At 46.6% G+C, this 21,191-nt stretch overlaps 1 protein-coding gene across 3 annotated transcripts in view; it reads right to left on the bottom strand.

Annotated features, from left to right (window-relative positions):
• Nucleotides 1–20,942, bottom strand: part of EDARADD (EDAR associated via death domain) — a 48,717-nt gene extending 27,775 nt beyond the window's left edge. The window contains exons 1-3 of one of the 3 annotated variants that reach the window (XM_021677272.2): nucleotides 20,749–20,942; nucleotides 8,184–8,242; nucleotides 4,199–4,238 (exon numbers count right to left, since the gene is read on the bottom strand). In XM_021677272.2, coding sequence (XP_021532947.2) covers nucleotides 4,199–4,238; nucleotides 8,184–8,242; nucleotides 20,749–20,806 — 157 coding nt within the window. In that variant the 5' untranslated portion in view covers nucleotides 20,807–20,942. Of the gene's footprint in view, nucleotides 1–4,198; nucleotides 4,239–8,183; nucleotides 8,243–9,119; nucleotides 9,187–19,621; nucleotides 19,870–20,748 lie in introns of those variants that run through there. The other 2 variants (XM_021677273.2, XM_064383624.1) reach the window with 2 other exon arrangements.
• Between the last annotated feature and the right edge of the window lie 249 nt (nucleotides 20,943–21,191).

The raw sequence follows: 21,191 nt of genomic DNA, 5'->3' as shown, positions 1-21,191 counted from the left end.
GAAAAAAAAAGTCTACCTTGCTTCTCTTTAACTTCTAAATTCACTGTAACATTTTTTGAATGATCAAAGAAAAGAGCAGGGACACTAGAGGAAATGAAGATGATAAAATCTTGTTTGATTTGTGTATGTATGTAAGTGTAATTTTTCTCCCAGGATGAATAGTGGCTCAAAAATCAAAAGTCCTTTTCCAAACACATTTTTCTCTCAAAAATGTGAACAGTCACATTCCCTTCAGAACAATCAAGCCAGCAGCTTCTATAAGACACCGGGAACCATGTGATGGAAAATAAACCCCCATATCTCCAGTTCTTAGTACATGCAGACTCACAGAACCGCTATCAGAAAAGAGCTCCAGCAAAATGAACCCCCAAAATCTCTAAAATCGGGGGGAGGGTGCTGCTTGAGGAAGAAGCTCTGCATTTATGCCCCATGAGAAAACAGGTATAATATTAACACATTTCACCTCAAAAACAGATGCTGATCACTGAAATTACGCTAGATTTCCACAGCTGATTATTAAAACCGCATTATTCAAAACCACTCCATTCTGGCCGATGTTAAAGGATAGTTTTATACTCTCTGTGAATAAAGTAGGAATATACTAGCAGTATGAAAGAGACTTTGTGAAACTGTTAATGCTTATTACAAACGACCCTTCTAGTAAATAAAGCTGGCCTCCTTAAAACTCACTTAAATGTTGGAGTCCTGGTCTTTTCTTTATAGAGTTAAACTACAATTGCTTCTAAGTCTATAAAACAACTTGTTTTATTTATTTATTTGTTTGTTTTTGAGATAGGGTCTCATTCTGTCACCCAGGCTGGGGTGTGGCTCAGCAGGTTCACGCCTCACTGCAGCCTCAACCTCCCAGGGTCAGGTGATCCTCCCACCCCAGCTTCCCTGGTAGCTGGGATTACAGGCACATGTCATCATGCCCGGCTAAGTTTTTTTTTTTTTTGAGATGGAGTCTCACTCTGTCGCCCAGGCTGGGGTGCAGTGGTACGATGTCGGCCCACTGCAACCTCCGCCTCCCGGGTTCAAGCAATTCTCCTGCCACGGCCTCCTGAATAGCTGGGATTACAGGCATGCATCACCACCCCCGGCTAATTTTTGTATTTTTAGTAGAAATGGTGTTTCACCATGTTGGTCAGGCTGGTCTCAGACTCCTGACCTTGTGATCTGCCCACCTCGGCCTCCCAAAGTGCTGGGATTATAGGCGTGAGTCACCACGCCCGGCTGCCAGGCTAATTTTTAATATTTTTTTGTTACAGATGGGGTTTTGCCATGTGGCCCAGGCTGGTCTTGAACTCCTGGAGTCAAGTGATCTGCCCACCTTGGCCTCGCAAAGTGCTGGGACTACAGGCATGATGACCCATGGCACCCAGCCATAAACAACTTTAATGAGAAAATTACCGCAACGTCTAATGATAGTATTGGCCCCACTGGTAATACCAAAGAAAAATGCTAGCAGATATGTTGAGTGCAAATGCAGGAGTAAGTTTTTAAACTTCTAGACATGGTTCATTTACATATAAAATGAAGCATTTATTTGGAGATAAGAAATTATACACTTAATAACAATGTTCAATCTGTTCTTTGATCTAAGAAAAAAATACTATTTGAATAAGGATAAAGGAAAGACTTGGGTATGGTTTTCACATTCATGTTACTTATAAATTCATTAAGGTTTTGTAGAACTCAAATTCTAGGAGAAATCTGATGATACTATTACTGTAGTATCAGGTTGCTAAGCCACAATCTTTTTCTTTCAAAACAGGAAATCACACTAAGAGTGATGAAAAAGATCTTGAGCCCGATCACACCACGACATTGCAATGCTAGGGCCACTACAGCTCCGTCTTTTTCAAGATGGTTTCACTCTGCCACACTGCCTGAAAGCTTTTGACAGTCTTGAATCTTGATTTTTCTCACTTCTTTGGCCGGATTTCCCTGCACCCATGTCTGGTGCTCACAAGTGCCAGGCACCATTCTCAATTATTTCACTGAATTCTCACCAGCATCCTGGGAGGTGGATGGTAACCTTGTCCTCCCTGCTGTGCTGATGAGGAAACAGAGACCCTGAGACCTGAAGCCACTTGCTGAGGCCACTCACAGCCTTTTTGGACAGAAAAGGAAGGACACTCTAATGGTGTCATTTCAGGGAGCAGAGAGAAGGGTCTGGGGTAGTAGCGAGAGAGGAGGAAAAGAGCTTTGACCAAACTCTGGACAGGTTGGCCCTGGGGATCTCCCAACGATTATCCACTACCATGAGAACTGCTGGGGAGACCCACGTTAGCACGTGCTGGGCAGGCCTGTCCCTCCATGGTGACCAGGATGCCACGTGCCCCTGCCATTCTTTAAACTAGTTGAATCTGATTGTCCTCAACCCCACACCATCCCACCCCTCATCTCTGAGTTGTCAGCAGACTACAAGGTAGAGGAACCACTGTGACAATCAGCAGCTTGGCCTCCATAAAGGAACACAGGGGCTGGGCATGGTGGCTCATGCCTGTAATCCCAGCACTTTGGGAGGCCAAGGCAGGCAGATCACTTGAGGTCAGGAGTTCAAGACTAGCCTGACTAACATGGTGAAACCCTACCTCTACTAAAAATACAAAATTAGCCGGGTGTGGTGATGGGTGTGGGGATGGGCACCTGTAATCCCAGCTACCTGGGAAGCTGAGGTAGGAGAATCACTTGAACCTGGGAGGCAAAGATTGCAGTGAGCCGAGATCACGCCATTGCACTCCAGCCTGAGCAACAAGAGCAAAACTACTCTGTCTCAAAAAAAAAAAAAAAAAGGAACAGAACCCTGCTGAACTGCTGACTGCCCAGCAGGCCAGCAGGAGAGATTATGAAAGGCTAGGGTCTAGCCACCCCATGGTCTCCATCATGCCTAAGTGTATGAGTTATCAAAGATAGCTTTTTTAGTTTGCTTTTGGGCCTAACAAGCATCCTTCACCCCTTTGTCTAGCCATAGAATATTCTTTCCTAGACAGAGTGGTTTGGGGAACATCCACTCCATGACCGTCCTCCCCAACCCAAGCTCAAGGCTCAGACCTGGTCAACGTCCTCCATCCTCCTGATGACAAAAGTCAATTTAAGGATGGCCACATGACCTGAACTGCCCCAATCACAGTCATCTCCGAAACTGTGCTATGCGTGCTGGTGGAAAGGCTCCCTCTTCCTCCACCACCTTGAGAACACCATATAAAGCAGGAGGTGCTAGTAATCGTCTTTCCCTCCATGCAGGGAAACTCTGCTCAAGGCTGGAGCCAACATGGAAGACGACAGAGCCATGAGGTGGAGAGACTCAACCTGACAGCCTCATTTAGATGCTTGGATCCAGCAAGGCCCGAAAACCCCAAAGTCAGTGAGTTCCCACTTTTTTTTTTTTTTTTTTAGAGTTGGGGTTTCTCCATGTTGGTCAGGCTGGTCTTGAACTCCTGACCTCCAGTGATCCACCCACCTCGGCCTCCCAAAGTGCTGGGATTACAGGCATGAGCCACAGTGCCCAGCCTCCCACTTTTTTTTCTTTTTCTTTCTTTCTTTCTTTTTTTTTTTGAGACAGAGTTTCGCTCTTGTTGCCTAGGCTGGAGTGCAACAGCGTGATCTCAGTTCACTGCAACCTCTGCCTCCTGGGTTCAAGTGATTCTCCTGCCTCAGCCTCCTGAGTAGCTGGGATTACAGGAGCCTGTCACCACGTCCAGCTAATTTTTTTGTATTTTTAGAAAAGACAGGGTTTCATCATGTTGGTCAGGCTGGTCTCAAACTCCTGGCCTCAAGTGATCCACCCGTCTTGGCCTCCCAAAGTGCTGGGATTACAGGGGTGAGCCACTGCGCCCAGCCAGTTCCGGCTTTTTAAACAAATTAGGGTTAGATTTCTCTCCCTTGCAACCCAGAGTCCTGGCTGTCTTCATTTTATGCCTGCTAAAAACACCACAGGAATATAATGCATAATTTGTTATGGAATAAGATACAGTTTTTAATCAGAAAATTCATTTCGATTGCAAGGTTAAAAGATATGATTTTAAAAAAGAAAAAAATTAATTTCTGCGACAATCATGTCACAAGTCATGAGTTAATCTACAGGTATGTTCCTGCTTTACAATTTTAAATAATGAAAAATTACGTTGAGTAGCGCTTTGTTCACAATGTTAAAATAATCACAAGTTCAAGTCGTTATTTTAACTGTACATACCTTTAGGGAGTTCCGTATCTTGAATGGGATATTTGTCTGACTGCAGAAACCAACAAACGAAGAGAGTTATTTTTAAATGCTATAGTCAATTGTAAGATCAAAGTGAAAAGAGAGCTTTGTCTTGGGAAAGTTATGACTTCAATTAAAAACTTGAAACTGTTTAGCCTCAAACTTATCAACTGGCCTCATCCATTAGTTGTGTTTTGTTTTTCTTCTCGGTCGACAGGAATGAAATCAAGGTTGACAAGAGGTGAATGCTGGATCGTGAAACAGAATAAGCCTTCCGAATTTCCTTGGCTCGGACAGAACCACACTTCCTCTCTTTTCTGCAGTCCTAGCCTCCTGCAGTTTACAACTGAGAAGCATTTGTTGTCACGACTGATGAGGACAGATGCGCTTCTTCTCACTGTTTCTGCAACAGTCATTGGCCAATCATGTTCTGAGCAGCACTCACTGTGGCAGAGCTATGGCCTGGGCTGACTGAAACGGGATGATCAAAGGATCACTTTCCTACTGACTGCACAAAGGTCTAAACATCAGTGACGATGCAAAATTCAGCACAGTTCTCAATGCATCCGTTGAGAGTAATACTGTTAAAGGAATTCAAAATAGCAAATGTTCTCACAATCACATATATTTCTTTTAATTTATTCATACTTACATGCAGATGTCTAAAGTTCTGGAAACTTATTTCACACTAAACAACGTAGCCATTTCTGAAAATGTCCATGAGAGGGATGAGAATTAGCCTAATTTCCCAACCCTGTCCCCTAACCCCTGCTCGGCTCCCAACTCCACTCAGCCCCTGTCCTCGAGCCTGAACAAAATTACACCTCGAAAAATTTCCTGTAGGTCTCACCCATCTCTTCCGCTGAGAGAGGAGAAAAAGAAACAAATGGAGAAGCAAGGATTTTGTTTTAAACGCCTTTCCTTGGAGTTTCTTTGGAGCTGGGCAGTAAAATTTCAGAACTTCTAGAAGCCTCCAACTTCTCCCAGCAAAAATAAATTAGTAAATAAAAATCAATAACAGAGAATAGTCCTACAGTTCTACCCCAGATCAAATTAGTTCTTCTCATCATTCTGCTCCCAAGAGCACGGAACACATACCTGTACTAGAACACTTATCACTCTGTTTTAAAAAAAGCCCAGGCACGGTGGTTCATGCCTGTATTCCCGGCACTTTGGGAGGCTGAGGCAGGTGGATCACCCGAGGTCAGGAGTTCAAGACCAGCCTGGCCAACATGATGAAACCCGATCTCTACTAAAAATACAAAAATTAGCCAGGTGTGGTGACTGGCGCCTATAATCTCAGCTGCACGGGAGGCTGAGACAGAAGAATTTCTTGAACCCAGGGGGCGGAGGTGGCAGTGAGCCAAGACAGCACCATTGCACTCCAGCCTGGATGCCAAGAGTGAAACTCCATTTCAAAAAAGAAGAGGAAGAAGAAGAAGAGAAGGAGGAGGAGGAGGAGGAGATGAAACATAGACACCCTGAGAGAAGACGGCCATGTGCCAATGAAGTGAGAGAATGGAGTGATGCTTCTGGAAGCTGAGGAGCTTCCAGGATGGCTGGCAACGACCACAAGCTAGAAGAGGCAAGAAAAGATTCTTCCCTCTGGGTCTCAGAGGGAGCATGGCCCTGGGGACGCCTTGCTTTCAAGCTCCCAGCCTCCAGAACCATGAGCAAATATATTTCTGTTGTTTAAGTGGCCCAGTCTGTGGTATTTTGTTGCGACAGCCCTGAGAAACTAGTAACAGGGAAACTCTGGAAAGATCACTTTGCGGCATGGAGAAGTAATTAGAGGTAGCCGAGTCCCAGGGTGAGCGTTAAGGAGATGGCTGCAAGGGAGGGAAAGAAAACCTAGTGTCAGGAAGCGAGCTGGATACCAAGGGGACCTGGATAGTCCCAGGTGGGGGCAGTGGGAAGGAAAGGAAGGTGAACTGAATCACACTTTATAGAAACCAAAGGCTTTAGTAACAAACTCCTCCAAAGAGGCACAAGCCATGGCCTCAGCATTGTTCCTTGTTCCATTTTTATGAGAGTGAAGAGACTGAGAATTTTTCATAGGAATTTCCAGTGGGTATCAAAGCGCGATCCCCTATGCTGTCCACCATTTACCAAGCCAGGGGTAATTAAAGGACAGGAACACAAACACCTCAGGTCCTCAAGACGCTTAAGATTTCAAGACGTTTAGTTGAATTATATTAAGGGTATTTTATGTTGCTGTAACTAAATTAGTTAACCAAAACTTTTCACGAATTTGTAGATCCCATCCTCCGAGCATCTGGAACAGAAGGAATGTGCCTTATACGATATGCCCATCACACATGCCACGCTGTCAGAGGGCACTGGTTGAGCCAGGACCAAGAGGCAGTGCTGGGCAGGAGCACGGGGCTCCGGTCTAGGTGGCTGCACACATCCATTAAATGTACCTTCGGCATCTGTAGGATCGGGGATACCTGCCCCACCATCTCACAGGCTGGTTGGGAGGATCTTGGGAGGTTGAAAAGTAATGATGGCAGCCATAAAAAAGAATAAAATTCTGTCCGGGCGTGGTGGCTCACACCTGTACTCCCAGCACTTTGGGAGGCCAAGGCAGGCGGATCACCTGAGGTCAGGAGTTTGAGACCAGCCTGGCTAACATGGTGAAACGCTATCTCTAATAAAAATTTAAAAAATTAGCTGGGCATGGTGATGCGTACCTGTAGTCCCAACTACTCAGGAGGCTGAGGCAGGAGAATCACTTGAACCCAGGAGGTGGAGGTTGCAGTGAGTCAAGATCACGCCACTGCACTCCAGCTTGGGCAACAAGAGCGAAACTCCATCTCAAAAAAAAAAAACAAACGAATAAAATTCTGTCCTTTGCAGCAACATGGATGCAGCTGGAGGCCATCATTCTAAATGAAATAACCCAGAAACAGAAAATCAAATACTGCATGTTCTCACTTATAAGTGGGAGCTAAAGAATGGGTACAAAGGGACATAAAGATGGAAATAACAGATACTGGGGACTCCAAAATAAGGGAGGGTGGGAGGGGGCTCGGGGCTGAACAATTACCTATTAGGTACAATGTTCACTATTTGGGTGATTGCTTTACGAGAAGCCCGAACCTAACCATTATGCTATGTATCCACATAACAAACCTGCATATGTACCCATGGAATCTGAAATTAAAATAATAATAATAAACCATAAAAATTTTAAAAACCAATATATGTGAAATCTTTGGATAACCTTGAAGCAGTCGCCTCAGAGTGGTTACGGGAGGGTGGGGAGGTGATGAGGCTCAGAATCAAGCTGTTAGGATTAAATGACGTAACAGAAGTAAATCCAATAGCACGTGTCCATGTGGCATCCAGGCTGCTCCATTACCAGACCGATAGTATTAAAAACAGGCAAGTAGCTGGGCACAGTGGCTCAAGTCTGTAATCCCAGCACTTCAGAAGGCTGATGGGGGCAGATCACCTGAGGTCAGGAGTTCGAGACCAGCTTGGCCAACATAGTGAAACCCCATCTCTACAAAAAAAAAAAAAAAAAAAATCAGCCAGGCATGGTGGTGCATGCCTGTAGTCCCAGCTACTCAGGAGGCTGAGGCAGGAGAACTGCTTGAACCCGGAGGCAGAAATTGCAGTGAGCAGAGATCACACCACTGCACTCCAGCCTGAGCGACAGAGCAAGACTCCTTCTAAAATAAAATAAAATAAAAATTAAAAAACAAGCAAGTAGACAAAGCCCTTACATAATTTAAGATCACCTCTAGCATGTGCAAAAGAAGAACAGAATCTAACACCATTTTTAGCCTGGAGAAATCCAAAGTTTATCATTATCACATAGAATATCAAGATAAAGCAGTTTATCTTAGAAAAATCTTACTTTGGGGTTTCTGATGGACATGTAAAGACTCAGTAATAAAAATGTAAAGAAATAACAAAGAAAAAAAGCAAAACAATAAGTATTACCATTAGTGTAAAATTCATAACCTACCAAGTTAAAGGATAAAGTGCTGGGATCTGTGTCTTCCACTGGTTCCTTTGCCATATGATCTGTAAAAAAAAACAAAAACAAACAGAGAGTGGGTTTGCTTTAAATTAAAACCACAAATGAGTCCTTTGATAACTGTCTCTACACAGAGGCAAGTAATTTTACTCAGGCTGAAGCAAACTTTACTTTTTTTTTTTTTCTTTAAGAAATAGGGTCGGGTGGGCACGGTGGCTCACACCTATAATCTCAGCACTTTGGAGGCCAAGGTGGGCGAATCACCTGAGGTCAGGAGTTCAAGACCAGCCTGGCCAACATGGTGAAACCCCATCTCTAATAAAAATAAAAAATAAATACAAAAATTAGCCAGGCATGGTGGCGGGTGCCTGTAATCCCAGCTACTCATGAGGCTAAGGCAGGAGGATCGCTTGAACCCAGGAGCAGAGGTTACAGTGAGCCAACGCAGTGCCACTGCACTCCACCTGGGAGACAGAGTGGTATTCCGTCTAAAAAAAAGAAAAAAGGAAAGAAAAAAGAAGTAGGGTCTTCCTCTGTAGCCCAGGCTGGAGTACAGTGGCACAATCGTAGTTCACTACAACCTCAAGCTCCTGGCCTCAAGCAATCCTCCCACCTCAGCCTCCCAAAGTACTGGGATTGCAGGCATGAGCCACCGCGTCTGGCTTGAAAAACTTACTTCCAATTGTTAGTTGAGACAAAATAAAGAGGAACAGATTCAGACTGCATCAAGAAAGAGATTAATAAAAAGAAACTATAGGCTGGACACGGTGGCTTACACCTGTAATCCCAGCACTTTGGGAGGCCAAAGCAGGGGGATCACCTGAGGTCAGGAGTTCGAGACCAGACTGGTCCAACATGGTGAAATCCCATCTCTACTAAAAATACAAAAACTAGCCAGGTGTGGTGGTGGGCACCTGTACTCACATCTACTGAGGCAGGAGAATTGCTTGAACCTGGGAGGAGAAGGTTGCAGTGCGTTGAGATTGCACCACTGCACTGTAGCCTGGGTAACAGAGTAAGACTCCATCTCAAAAAAAAAAAAAAGTTAAAAATATAAAAAGAAACTATATTTTTTAAAAACCCACCATATTTTGGAACAGATTTCTTATCAATCTCTTCAAATACCCAGAGTTACAAATAACTACAAAGTATGCAGGCCTGATATTAACAACTCTGTTGCATACTGAATTCGATACTCTCTTCAGCAGAAATGATTCCATTCTGAATCTACTCTTTCCTGATTTCCTACTCTGCTGCAGCTCACTTTTATTAATCTTCCGAATGTTGTTTATGTGGACTAATAAAGTAAAAAATATCTTACAGTATTTTTAACCAAAAAAGGTAATCTTAATAAAAAACAAAAACAAAACAAAAAAAAAGGAATCTTGATTTCTCAATATTTTGTTTATGATACTTTACCATTTGTTGCATTTAAGGAATTTAATGGGGAAATACAGAAAAAGATACAGACCTCAGTCAGGACCTAATTAGTACAAATTAGAAAAGTTTCCTGTCTCCAAAATGCTTTCTAAGACATCTGCCAGAGGGCTGTCTCAACAAATAACCAACTCTATTTGCATGGGATCCTCTAGGTTGTGCAGTGCGCACCCTGAAGCACCCTAAGTGGCAGCCGTGGGCCCGCCGAGAGTCAACATTCGCTTTTTATCCAAATCCTCATTAAGTACATATCGCAGACTAGGAACTAGGTCCTAGGAATGAATGCCTTTGGGGGGTCCAAATAAGCACAGCAGGACAATCTGTTGAGATAATTTGTGTTTGTTCTTTCTAGGTGTTTCCCTGCTGAGAACGTGTCTGGAATTTCCATAATTTCTTTGCACCGCATGTGTTGATAACGTAAGCCAAAGAAACTTCCAGAAGGCAACATCTCTTTGTTTTATGACAGCCTCCAGTCACTGAAGAGAAGTGGGGATGAATGGAGAAAGCCTTTGTCACTGCCTCGCATGGAGCAGGGCACAGACATCTGCAGAGAACGAAGGTAACAATACTGCATCAGAGACAGCACAGAGCAGCCTAACCGCCGGGGACCGCAGCCCAGCCCCAGCAAAGAGACCTGTGCCCTGTGTCCAGCACAGAAACAGAGGGCTGCTGGGTCTCAAGGGACTTCTCAGGCCTGGACCAGGAGACAGCAGAGCCTCCCCTGATGCACTAAAAATGTGAGGTCCTTTCCTAGTTTTCTCAGCACCACATGAAGCCCTCAGATTCCTGTGTGGCTCTGAAAGACGGAGCCCCGGTTCTGACAGAAATGGAATTTCCTGCCAGTCCAGTGGAATACACACTCAGATTTAAATTTAAATGGATAGAAGGAAAATGGAAAACATATTGTGTTGCTAATGCCTCCCTGAGTTGGCACAACTCTTACTGCCCAAGCAATGAGTAATGCTACAGAGCCCTTAGCGCTAAGGCAGTGGCAGTGCAGGACAACCAGGGGACACACAGAATGAGCACAGAACGCAGTCCGGGGAGCTCCTGGGGAGAGGAGGAGGGGTGGGAGAAGAGCTGCAGAGGGACTGAGGGCTGAGTCTGGAAGGATGGCTTGATGGTCAGGAGGGAAAAGCATTCTAGGCAGAGGGAATAGCGCAGGCCTAGAGACGAGAGAGAACATGACACATTAATGTACAGTCATAGCACAGACCATGTAGATGATGGTAGTCCCATAAAGAGTAGATCACCGCCAGGCGCAGTGGCTCATGCCTGTAATCCCAGCACTTTGGGAGGCTGAGGAGGGTGGATCACCTGAGGTCGGGAGTTCGAGACCAGCCTGACCAACATGGAGAAACCCTGTCTCTACTAAAAATACAAAATTAGCCAGGGGTGGCGGTGGATGCTTATAATCCCAGCTACTTGAGAGGCTAAAGTAGAAAAAAGGAGTAGATCACCAAATTCTCACCATCACTTTTCCATGTTGAGATATGTTTAGATACACAAACACCATTGTGTTACGATTGCTTACTATATTCAGTACGGTGACATGCTGTGCAGATGCGTAGCCCAGGAGCAATGCGCTGTACCATACATCCCAGGAGCGTTGTAGGTTACACCACCTAGGTTTGTTGCAAGTGCAATCTGTGATGCTCACACAACTGCGAAAGCAACTAGTGACGAGTTTCTGGGAGTGTATCCCTGTTGTTAAGTGACACATCATGATGCTTCAAATGAGTCCTTACAGCCAGACACACACGTGCCTTCGGCTTTCCAGTTTTTCCTTCCCATCCTTCTCACACACTGGTTCCTGGCTGGGGAGCAGGTGGGAGAAGCCACCACAAAATAGCGCTTCTTCCCTCCTCCTGTCACAGCACAGTCTCAAATAGTTCATCTTCACTAAAGTGTATCTGGAGGATATGCTTTAAAATGCTATCCTGCCAGCAGTGTGGCTTGTTAATAGGCATCAACATGATGGAATTTCAGATAAATGGGTTTGGAGTGCTGAGCCAGGGGTGGGGTGAGGCTGGGGGCTTTTAAATGCCCCTGACACCATCCTCTGCAAACAATGCCCACTGTGTCCAGGACAAGTTAATCCTGTTTCCTACAGGAAAATTAGTATGAGTAGGAAAAAATAGAAAAAACATAAAAGAGGAGAAAAATAAAAGGCAGAGCCACAAAAAAAGAAAAAAAAAAGCAGGATTGAGGATGCACATGGGATGGTTAAAAGCAAGGAAGGAATGGTCCTCACTGGCGCATCACCAAGAGCTGGCAGTCTGGCCTTGAACAAGTCTAGTGCTGTGACCTTGGACAAGCCTAGAGGTGTGACCTTGGAGAAGTCATGTAAGCTTTCCAAGCTCGGGCTCTTCCTGCACCATGAGGAGTCCCGGGTCTCCAGGGCTCACACTCAGCTCACTACCATTATTCTGGATTTGGGAACCACCCGGGTGGGTGGATTTCAACTCCCATCAGACTCTGACTGAGTTCTGTGAGGATTCTGAGGCTAACAAAATACAGACATAAGACAACACAGGCTTGGAGGCACAAAGCCTCTCACTTCGGTCTGACATCTCAGAACAAATGGAACTTGAGAAAAACACAGAGAATGTAGGGGTTTTTTTGTTTGTTTTCTGAAGCACAGCAATGAAGTGAGAGGGGAACTGGGAAAGGCACTGCGTTTAGAACTGGTATTAGGAACATTTTTAGGTCTTTCAGTGAGAAGGGGCCTCACTCTGTTGCCCAGGCTGGAGCGCAGTGGCGTGATCTCAGCTCACTGCAACCTCTGCCTCCTGGGTTCAAGTGATTCTCCTGTCTCAGCCTCCTGAGTAGCTGGGATTATAAGCGCCCACCACCACATCTGACTAATTTTTGCATTTTTAGGAGAGATGGGGTTTCCCCATGTTGGACCAGGCTGGTCTTGAACTCCTGACCTCAGATGATCCACCCGCCTCAGCCTCTCAAAGTGCTGGGATTACAGGTGTGAGCTACTGTGCCTGGCAATTTTTTGTGTGTGACAGTGTCACATAGTGTCACCCAGGCTGGAGTGCTGTGGTGTGATCACTTCTCACTGCAGCCTCAACCTCCTAAGCACAAGTGATCCTCCTGCCTCAGCCTCCCAAGTAGCTGGGACCACAGGCATGTGTCACCATGTCCAGCTAGTTTATGGGGGATTTTGTTTTTGTTTTTTGTAGAGACAGGGTCTCGCTATATTGCCCAGGCTAGTCAGGTATTTTATTATTTTCATTCTTGTGGTTCTGACTTTATCAGCCTTCGCCTTATATTAAACTGTGGATTAAGTTCTTATATACATGTTACTGCCAAATGTGCACACAGACCCAGACCCAGGCCTCTGGTGGCACCCCAGGCACTGTTTTTGACACTGCACCTTCTCCCTGGCCTTTGTTTTAGAGCATGCCAGACTCCTCTTGTTCTCACAAGCCCAAATGTGTGAGCACCAGGGAAGTTATTTGGAGGAGAGCAGATCCTGGGTAAGACTGATACAGAGGTGGAAAGTTGCCTAAGGTCTTTCTCAGAGCCTTGGAGTTGCATGTTTACAACACTATTAAGAATAAAATCAAATAGTTTATCTAGAAGCTTTAAAATGTTTGTTTTTTCCAGCCCCCGCATAACAGCTGCCTGAGCCTTCAGGCAAGGCTCAGATATCTGATGGGACATGGCACAGAGGAGCCAAAAACAGAAACAGGGCCACATGAGTCCAGTGGAGACACGACCAGCAGTTTCTCCAGGTTCTAGAAGTGGCTCATGGCCAGGCATGGTGGCTCACACCTGTAGTCCCAGCACTTTTGGAGGCCAAGCGGGAAGATTGCTGGAGTTCAGAATGTTTGAGAACAGCCTGGGCAACACAGGGAGACCCTATCTCTACTTATTCAAAAGAATAAAAAATAAAATAAAATAAACGTTTTGAGACAGGGTTTTACCCTCTCACCCAGGCTGGAGTGCAGTGGCTCAATCACAGCTCACTGCAGCCTCCACCTCCTGGGCTCAAGTAATCCTCCCACCTCCTCCTGAGTAGCTAGGACTACAGGCCTGCACTGTCACACATGGCTAATTTATTTTTATTTTTATTTTTATTTTTATTTTTGTAGTGATTGGTTCTCACTATGTTACCCAGACTGGTTTCAAACTCCTGAACCCACCTTAGCTTCCCAAAGTTCTCGGATTATAGGCATGAGCCACCACGCCTAGCCAATAGAGTAATTTTTTTTTATTTTTATTTTTTTGAGACACAGTCTTACTCTATCGCCAGGCTGGAGTGCAGTGGCATGATCCTGGCTCACTGCAACTTCAATTTTCCAGTTTCAAGCAATTCTCCTGCCTCAGCCTCCTGAGTAGTTGGAACTACAGGCATACACGACCATGTCCGGCTAATTTTTTGTACTTTTAGTAGAGGCGAGGTTTCACCATGTTGGCCAGGATGGTCTCAATCTCTTGACCTCATGATCCGCCCGCCTCGGCCTCCCAAAGTGCTGGGATTACAGGCATGAGCCACTGTACTTGGCTGTAAAATTTAAAATACAAGTGGGCCGGGTGTGGTGAGGTTAGGAGGTTAAGAGTTTGATCACCTGAGGTTAGGAGTTCAAGACCAGCCTGGCCAAAATGGGGAAACCCTGTCTCTACTAAAAAATACAAAAATTAGCTGGGCATGGTGACGGGTGCCTGTAATCCCAGCTACTTGGGAGGCTGAGGCAAGAGAATTGCTTGAATCTGGGAGGCAGAGGTTGCAGGGAGCAGAGACTGCACCACTGCACTTCAGCCTGGGCAACAAGAGAGAAACTCAGTCTCAAAAATAAAATAAAAGTGGTCCATGCACTGACCACCTGGCAGACTGTCTTGAGAAGGTGAGTGTCTGTGTGTCCCATTTCCCCTTTTTATATGGGCACCAATCATATTGGTTTAGAGCCCATTCAGATGACTTCATTTTGATTTGGTTACCCCTGGAAAGAATCTGTTTCCAAAGAAGGTTACATTTTGAGGTATCTTTTTAGAGGGACATAATTCAACCCACAAGAGTTCACACTCCGCCCACTGCGCCTCCTTTCCACATGCAGAATCTGTTTGCCTCCTCCCGATATCCCCAAAAGCCTTAATCATTCCAGCATCCACTCTAAATCCTAAATCTCATCTACTCATCCTCAACTCGAAGACTCAAATCTCATCATCTACCAAGCCAGAGCCTCTTCAGGAAGGCTGGGAACCACGTATTGAATCCAGCAGCCTCCCCAGAAAGAATCCTCAGCACATTATTCAAAACAGACACTGGTGGGGTGGCCGAGAACCACACTGCCACATTCTGATATCAGATAGTGGTAAATGGTTCCTAGAGACAGTTTCTCAAAGGAAGTTCAAACATCTCTAAAGATGTCCTTTCAGAGAAAATTAAGAAGGAAGTATGTTAGGACTTCCGGGCTTTCCCAAGTATCCTGAGCCAGAAAAGTGCAGTCACCGTGCTTTCTAGTGAAGAATTGCAGGCAGTTCTTTGTGTGATTGCAGGGTTAATTTCTTTCTCATTTGTAATTTGTTTGTTGTTTTGTACCATAGCTTTTTTTTTTTTTTTTGAGATGGAATCTTGCTGTGTCGCCCAGGTTGGAGTGCAGTGGTGTGATCTCGGCTCGCTACAACCTCTGCCTCCTGGGTTCAAGTCATTCTCCTGCCTCAGCCTCCCATCACCATGCCTGGCTAATTTTTTTTTAATTTTTATTAGACATGGGGTTTTGCCATTGTTGGCCAGGCTGGTCTTGAACTCCTGACCTCAGGGGATGTACCTGCCTCAGCCTCCCAAAGTTCTGGGATTACAGGTATGACCCACTGCTCCCAGCCCATAGCTTTTCTTTTGACTGCTATGGTCATTATTGGAGATAAAGAAGCCTTAGAGGCTCACGCCTGTAATCCCAACACTTTGGGAGGCCAAGGCGGCAGATCACGACTTCAAGAAATCAAGACCATCCTGGCCAACATGGTGAAACCCTGTCTCTACTAAAAATACAAAAATTAGCTGGGTGCAGTGGCACACACCTGTAGTCCCAGCTACTCAGGAGGCTGAGGCAGGAGAATCCCTTCAACCCGGGAGACAGAGGTTTCAGTGAGCCGAGATCGCGCCACTGCACTCCGGCTGGTGATAGAGCGAGAAGAAGCAGCAGCAGCAGCTGTGGAGGCCGGGAGGAGCCTGCCTATCATCTCGGCACTTTGGGAGGCCGAGGCAGGCAGATTGCTTGAGCTCAGATTTCTACTTAAAAAAAAAAAAAAAAAGCAGGGTGTAGTGGTATGAGCCTGTGGTCCCATCTACTTGGGAGTTGGGAGGCTGATGTGGGAGGATTGCTTGAGCCCAGGAGACGGAAGTTGCAATGAGCCAAGATCGCACCACTGCACATAGGGCTGGATCTAGGTGACCTCAGAGCTGACATCTGGAGGTTAAGTAGAAGGAAATGGGTGGGTGGAGGACGGGGTGAGGGCTGGAATGCAGGGGACCTTCCAGGCCACAGGAACAAACTGCACAAAGGCCAGGAGGTGCGAGGGTGCAAGAGGCTTTAAGGTGAGGTGAGGTGAGGTGAGGTGGGTGAAGGAATAGGTAGGGATTGGTTGTACAGCATGTGGAAGCCTCAAGGACTGACAGTCTGTTGGAAAGTGTTGGAAAGTCAGCACCAGATTCAAAGCCAGCACAGACAAATGGCAGGACCTGATTCATTTTAAAAGATGACTGGCTGGGCACAGTGGCTCACACCAGTAATCCCAGCACTCTGGGAGGCCGAGGTGGGTGGATCACTTGAGGTCAGGAGTTCAAGATCAGCCTTAAACTACAAAAAATTAGCCAGGTGGCCGGGCGTAGTGGCTCATACCTGTAATCCAAGCACTTTGGATGCCAAGGTGGGCGGATCACCTGAGGTTGGGAGTTCACGACCAGCCTGACCAACATGGTGAAACCCTGTCTTCTTTAAAAAAAAAAAAAAAAAACAATTAGCCAGGCGTGGTGGTGTGCACATGTAATGCTAGTTACTTGGGAGGCTGAGACAGGAGGAACTCTTGAACCCGGGAGGTGGAGGTTGCAGTGAGCGAAATCACACCACTGCACTCCAGCCTGGGTGACAGAGTGAGACTCCATCTCAAAAAATAATAATAAAAATAAAATAAAAGATAACCTTGGCTACCTTTTGCAGAATAGGTTATGAGACAGCAAGAGTGGGTGTGGGAACATAAGTTGGAAGGGTGTGAAAACACCAGATGAGAGACGAGTGTAGGAAATCAGGTGAGAGAGTATGGTAACTTGGTCTGGGGTAAAGTGAGCTCAAGATATGGGCACCATCTATGGTTTCATTATAGAAAAAGGAGTACGTGAGTGTCTACTGTGGGTTGCAGAAACAAAATGATATGCTAGGAAGGGGAAATTAGGGTGCATGTGTGTGCCTGTGTTTAAATGGAAGAACGTTCATTTTATAGACAGAAGAGAATCCCAGAGTGGAAATGGATATTTGGATAATGTTTCAGATGGTGCAGCGCGTTCTTCAACATCCTCTGCCAACTGGTGGGGAGATCTCACCCTTAGGAGGCCTCCTTTCTCTTTGTGGGAAGCCCAAATCCATCTCTCGCTAAAGTTTTCACCAACAGGTTTGGGTTCTACCTCTTGAAGTCAAAGACAGATTCTTTCCATACCACACTCTTTTTTTTTTTTTTTTGAGATGGAGTCTCATTCTGTCACCCAGGCTGGAGTGCAGTGGCTTACTGCAACCTCCGCCTCCAAGATTCAAGCAATTCTCCTGCCTCAGCCTCCCGAGTAGCGGGGATTACAGGTGTGCGCCACCATGCCCGGCTAATTTTTGTATTTTTGGTAGAGACAGGGTTTCATCTTATTGGCCAGGCTGGTCTCAAACTCCTGACATCTTGATCTGCCCACCTCGGCCTCCCAAAGCGCTGGGATTATGGGCGTGAGCCACCATGCCCAGCCCATGACACCCTCTTATCATCATATCCTCTATCCTCTCACTACTGCACATGTGCTGGGATTTTTAAATCCCTTCGTTCCACGTAGCCGGTTTATTCCAGGTTGTGCACATCCATTTTGGCTGGGTGGAGTCGACTAAGAATACCATCATGGGAAACCACAGTGCTATTTACTGTCATCTCTGATCGTATTAGCCACCCCCGCTAGACCCTGCCTCGTTCCCCAGGGCCTCATAGCACTATTGACTCAGTGAGGCTTTTTTCCTTCCTTCCTTCCTTCCTCTCTTTTCTTTTTCCCTCCCTCCCTCTCTCCCACCCCCTTTCTTTCTTTCTTTCTTTCTCTTTTTTTATACAGATTCTTGCTCTGTCACCCAGGCAACACCTCCTGGACTCAAACAATCCTCCTGCCTCAGCCTCCCAAGTAGCTGGGACTGGTATGCACTGCCACACTCAGCTAATTTTTTTATTTTTTGTAGACTCAGGGTCTCACTATGTTGCCAGGGTTAATCTCAAACTCCTGGCCTGAAGCAATCCTCTTGCCTCAGCCTCCCAAAGCGCTGGCATTACAGGTCTGAGCCACTGCACCTAGCCACTGAGCTTTTTATGCACTGCGGTCACTGCTGAGCTATTTCCCAGCCCCTATCTTGCCTGGTACTGTCGATTTAGGGGGGCCCAAGCAGATTTTACATTTATCTGTATGCAGTGTATCTCTCTCAAGGTCTTTTTTGAATCCACCCCCACCCCTACAATCATCATTTAATGAGATCTGAGACCATGATTAGTCAGATCTAGCCTCAAACACCTCTTGGCACCTTGTCAATTCAGTTCTCAGAAGGGGAGGTGGATGCTAGGGTGAGAGTGGAGTGGCACGGGGCAGTAGGAGGATTTCTCTCTTTGTTTCGCCTTCTATTTTTTCAAACAATAGGTATGGGGATAGGGAAGAATATCTAGACAATGTATTTATTTTCCACATCCGATTGATACAATGTTTACCAATCCCCACTTAAAGAAGAAGGTAGATCTTTCTTCGAAGTCTCCAAGACACTCCCCCAAACCCAGCCATCACAATACCAACTTAGCTGTTGGGTGTAGACTCCTGACCACCTTCAGACGCACCGTCTCCTTCTAACCGCTGAAGCCATAATATAAGGATGGAACATTCAAACTCCGCCGCTGCCCAAGCTCAAGAAATGAAATAGGAAACGCGTTTATCTAAACGGTTATATCAGGTTCTGCGTAACTCTCTTCAGTGTTTCCAGCCTCAACAAAACCACTTAAAGCCCCAGTGTACTCTGGGGAACAGATCATTCATTCATTGATATGTTCAAGAAATACGCATGGAGGTCACCGCCTAGAGAGAACTCCAGGAAAGCAAGATGTGGGACGGATTTTAGATTCATGTGAGAGAATAGAGAAAAATCTCCACTCTGACTTCGGGTACCAACACACAATATTTTAAAATAAAGACAGAAGTAGAGGTCATTCTAACCACAGATGGGATCTCACGGGTGGGATCGGCCTCTCGGTTCTGCGGGTACTATCTGATGAAATAGTTCCCAGGGCCAATGTTTAGCCAAACAAAACCATTTCATCAAAGCGCAATGGGCAAGAGGGAGAGGAGCAACGAGAAGGCATGTGAGCTGTGAGAAAGAAAAAGCCCGAGAGGAGACAACGAAATCCACCCCCTTGCGCCCATTTCTGCCAGAGGTTTGCGGGATGTGTCTCAACCTGGCATCTCGAGTCCAGAACAAAAGCAACCCGCGCTGCGGCGCGGGCAGGGGGAGGACGCGTGGTGGGTGACGCGGCGCAGGGGCCGTGGGGAGCGCGGGAGGGGCGGTCAGCAGTCGCTCGCGGGCCTGGCCTGGGGGCCCCGCGCGACTCCAGGTCTGGCGCCTGGATCAGGGTAGTTCCCCGGCGCCCCTCAAGGGTCGCCGAGGCTCGGCCTCGATGGCCCTGCGGCTGCTATGAGCGTCTCCCGAGCTCCGGCCCGCGGTGCCCGCTTCAGGTGGGGGCACGGCGCTGTGTCCCTTTACCTGCGCGCAGAGGGTCCTCCGGTGAAGCCATGGGGGCGGGTTAGGGGCAAACGAGCGTTCGAGCGGGGTTGGCCGGCCTCTGGGGCGCGGGAGAACAGTGGGACCACGGGGATGGAGAGTCCTGCGGCTCCTACGCGCCAGGAGCAAACCTCCACGGCTCCGCGCGCCCCTGCCTTCCTCCGCCTTCTCCTCCTCCCTCCTTCTTCTTCTGCTCGGCTTCTTCCACGAGCTCACTTCCTGCTTTGCCAATTAGCAAAGCCCCTTCGCCGGGCGTCCCTTGGTACCTCCCTCCAGAGGCGCGGGGCGGGAGCAGGAGTGCCGTGACCCGGGGCTGGGAGGCAAGGAGGGGCCCCGGGTGTCCCCGGCGTCCCCAGCGCCCGGAGCGCGCTCCCTGCCTGGTGCCCACGTCCCCCTGGCCGGGTCCTAGCTGGGGGCTCACACGACTGCCGCCCGGGACAGACCGCGAGCGAAGGACTGGCCTTAACAAACGGCTGCAGTCGCGGGTCGCTTTCCTGGCGCCCTAATCACGCCCTCAGCGGAGGCACCAGAACTCCCCTTACACAGGCCTGGGCTGAGATGCCCGCCGGCGATCTGATATTTGAACAATTTCCTGATCTTTAAGCAGTCTCTGCCGCTGCATGATGGCACACGCTGGTACTTTCTATTTTGATTTTTCTTTGGCATTAGACCTCCAGGGTGAGTGCTGCACAAAACGAGTGAAAAGAAGTTGCCCGATTCACACGCACAGCCTCTCTAGAAAAAACAGCTTCGGGTTCTCTCGGAAATGCTGACTTAAAATATTACGTTCAATACCCAGGACTTAAGTGAGAACACGTTGGAATTGGTTATGAAAAATATATTTAAGATTGCTGTATTTTAACTAAAGCTATCATCAACCTTAAATCTATTAGAGGAAGGCTACGGGCATTTTAAATTTAATAGGAATCTTTGAAGAGCTCTAAATAATCTTTCTCTGCCTTCGCACATAAGAACGGAAAGATGAAAGTTGGGTGGAAAGTGATAATAGTATTTAGTGTCCAATATATGGGAAAATTATCATAAATAAGCAACCTCTGGCTAAAAACCCAGCTCTTAGAAACGTAGGAAAACAACAAATGCCTACTTACACTCTTGGTGACCAGGTTTAGTGCCTCTTCGCATCTGTTTAGTCGTCCTGAGGCCCATGGCAATCTTGAATCTGGCTTCTTATTCTCTGGAGTTTGCCATGGAAGAAACAAGAGGTTCAGAGAAGATGCTCGCTGGGTATCTACCCAGAGTCAAACCTTCTAGATGAAAGCTCTCTGGGGAATTTGTGAGTGGGGCGATAAACTTCCTCTTGGTCTGCCTTCGGATAGGAAGGGAAATTTTTTTAAGGGTATTTTATCTTAGAATCAATTTGGTGGTTTGGTTTGTGGTTCTTTCTGTAATTCTCATGAAGATGGAATTATTCTGACGTTGACTGTCAGGAAACACCAGTTGAGTGATCTTGTTAGCAGCCCAACCTCAAGCATTGCTCTAAAGCTGGTTTGCTTTTTGAAACTCTGAACTGTAATTCTTTTTATCATTCCCA

This window comes from Aotus nancymaae, unplaced genomic scaffold, assembly GCF_030222135.1.
Source record: "Aotus nancymaae isolate 86718 unplaced genomic scaffold, 86718_ANA_hifiasm-v0.15.2.pri h1tg000032l_0, whole genome shotgun sequence".
Taxonomy (NCBI): Eukaryota; Metazoa; Chordata; class Mammalia; order Primates; family Aotidae; genus Aotus; species Aotus nancymaae.
The sequence above is the reverse complement of the archived record's forward strand: the minus strand, read 5'-3'. Positions and strand labels throughout refer to the sequence as shown.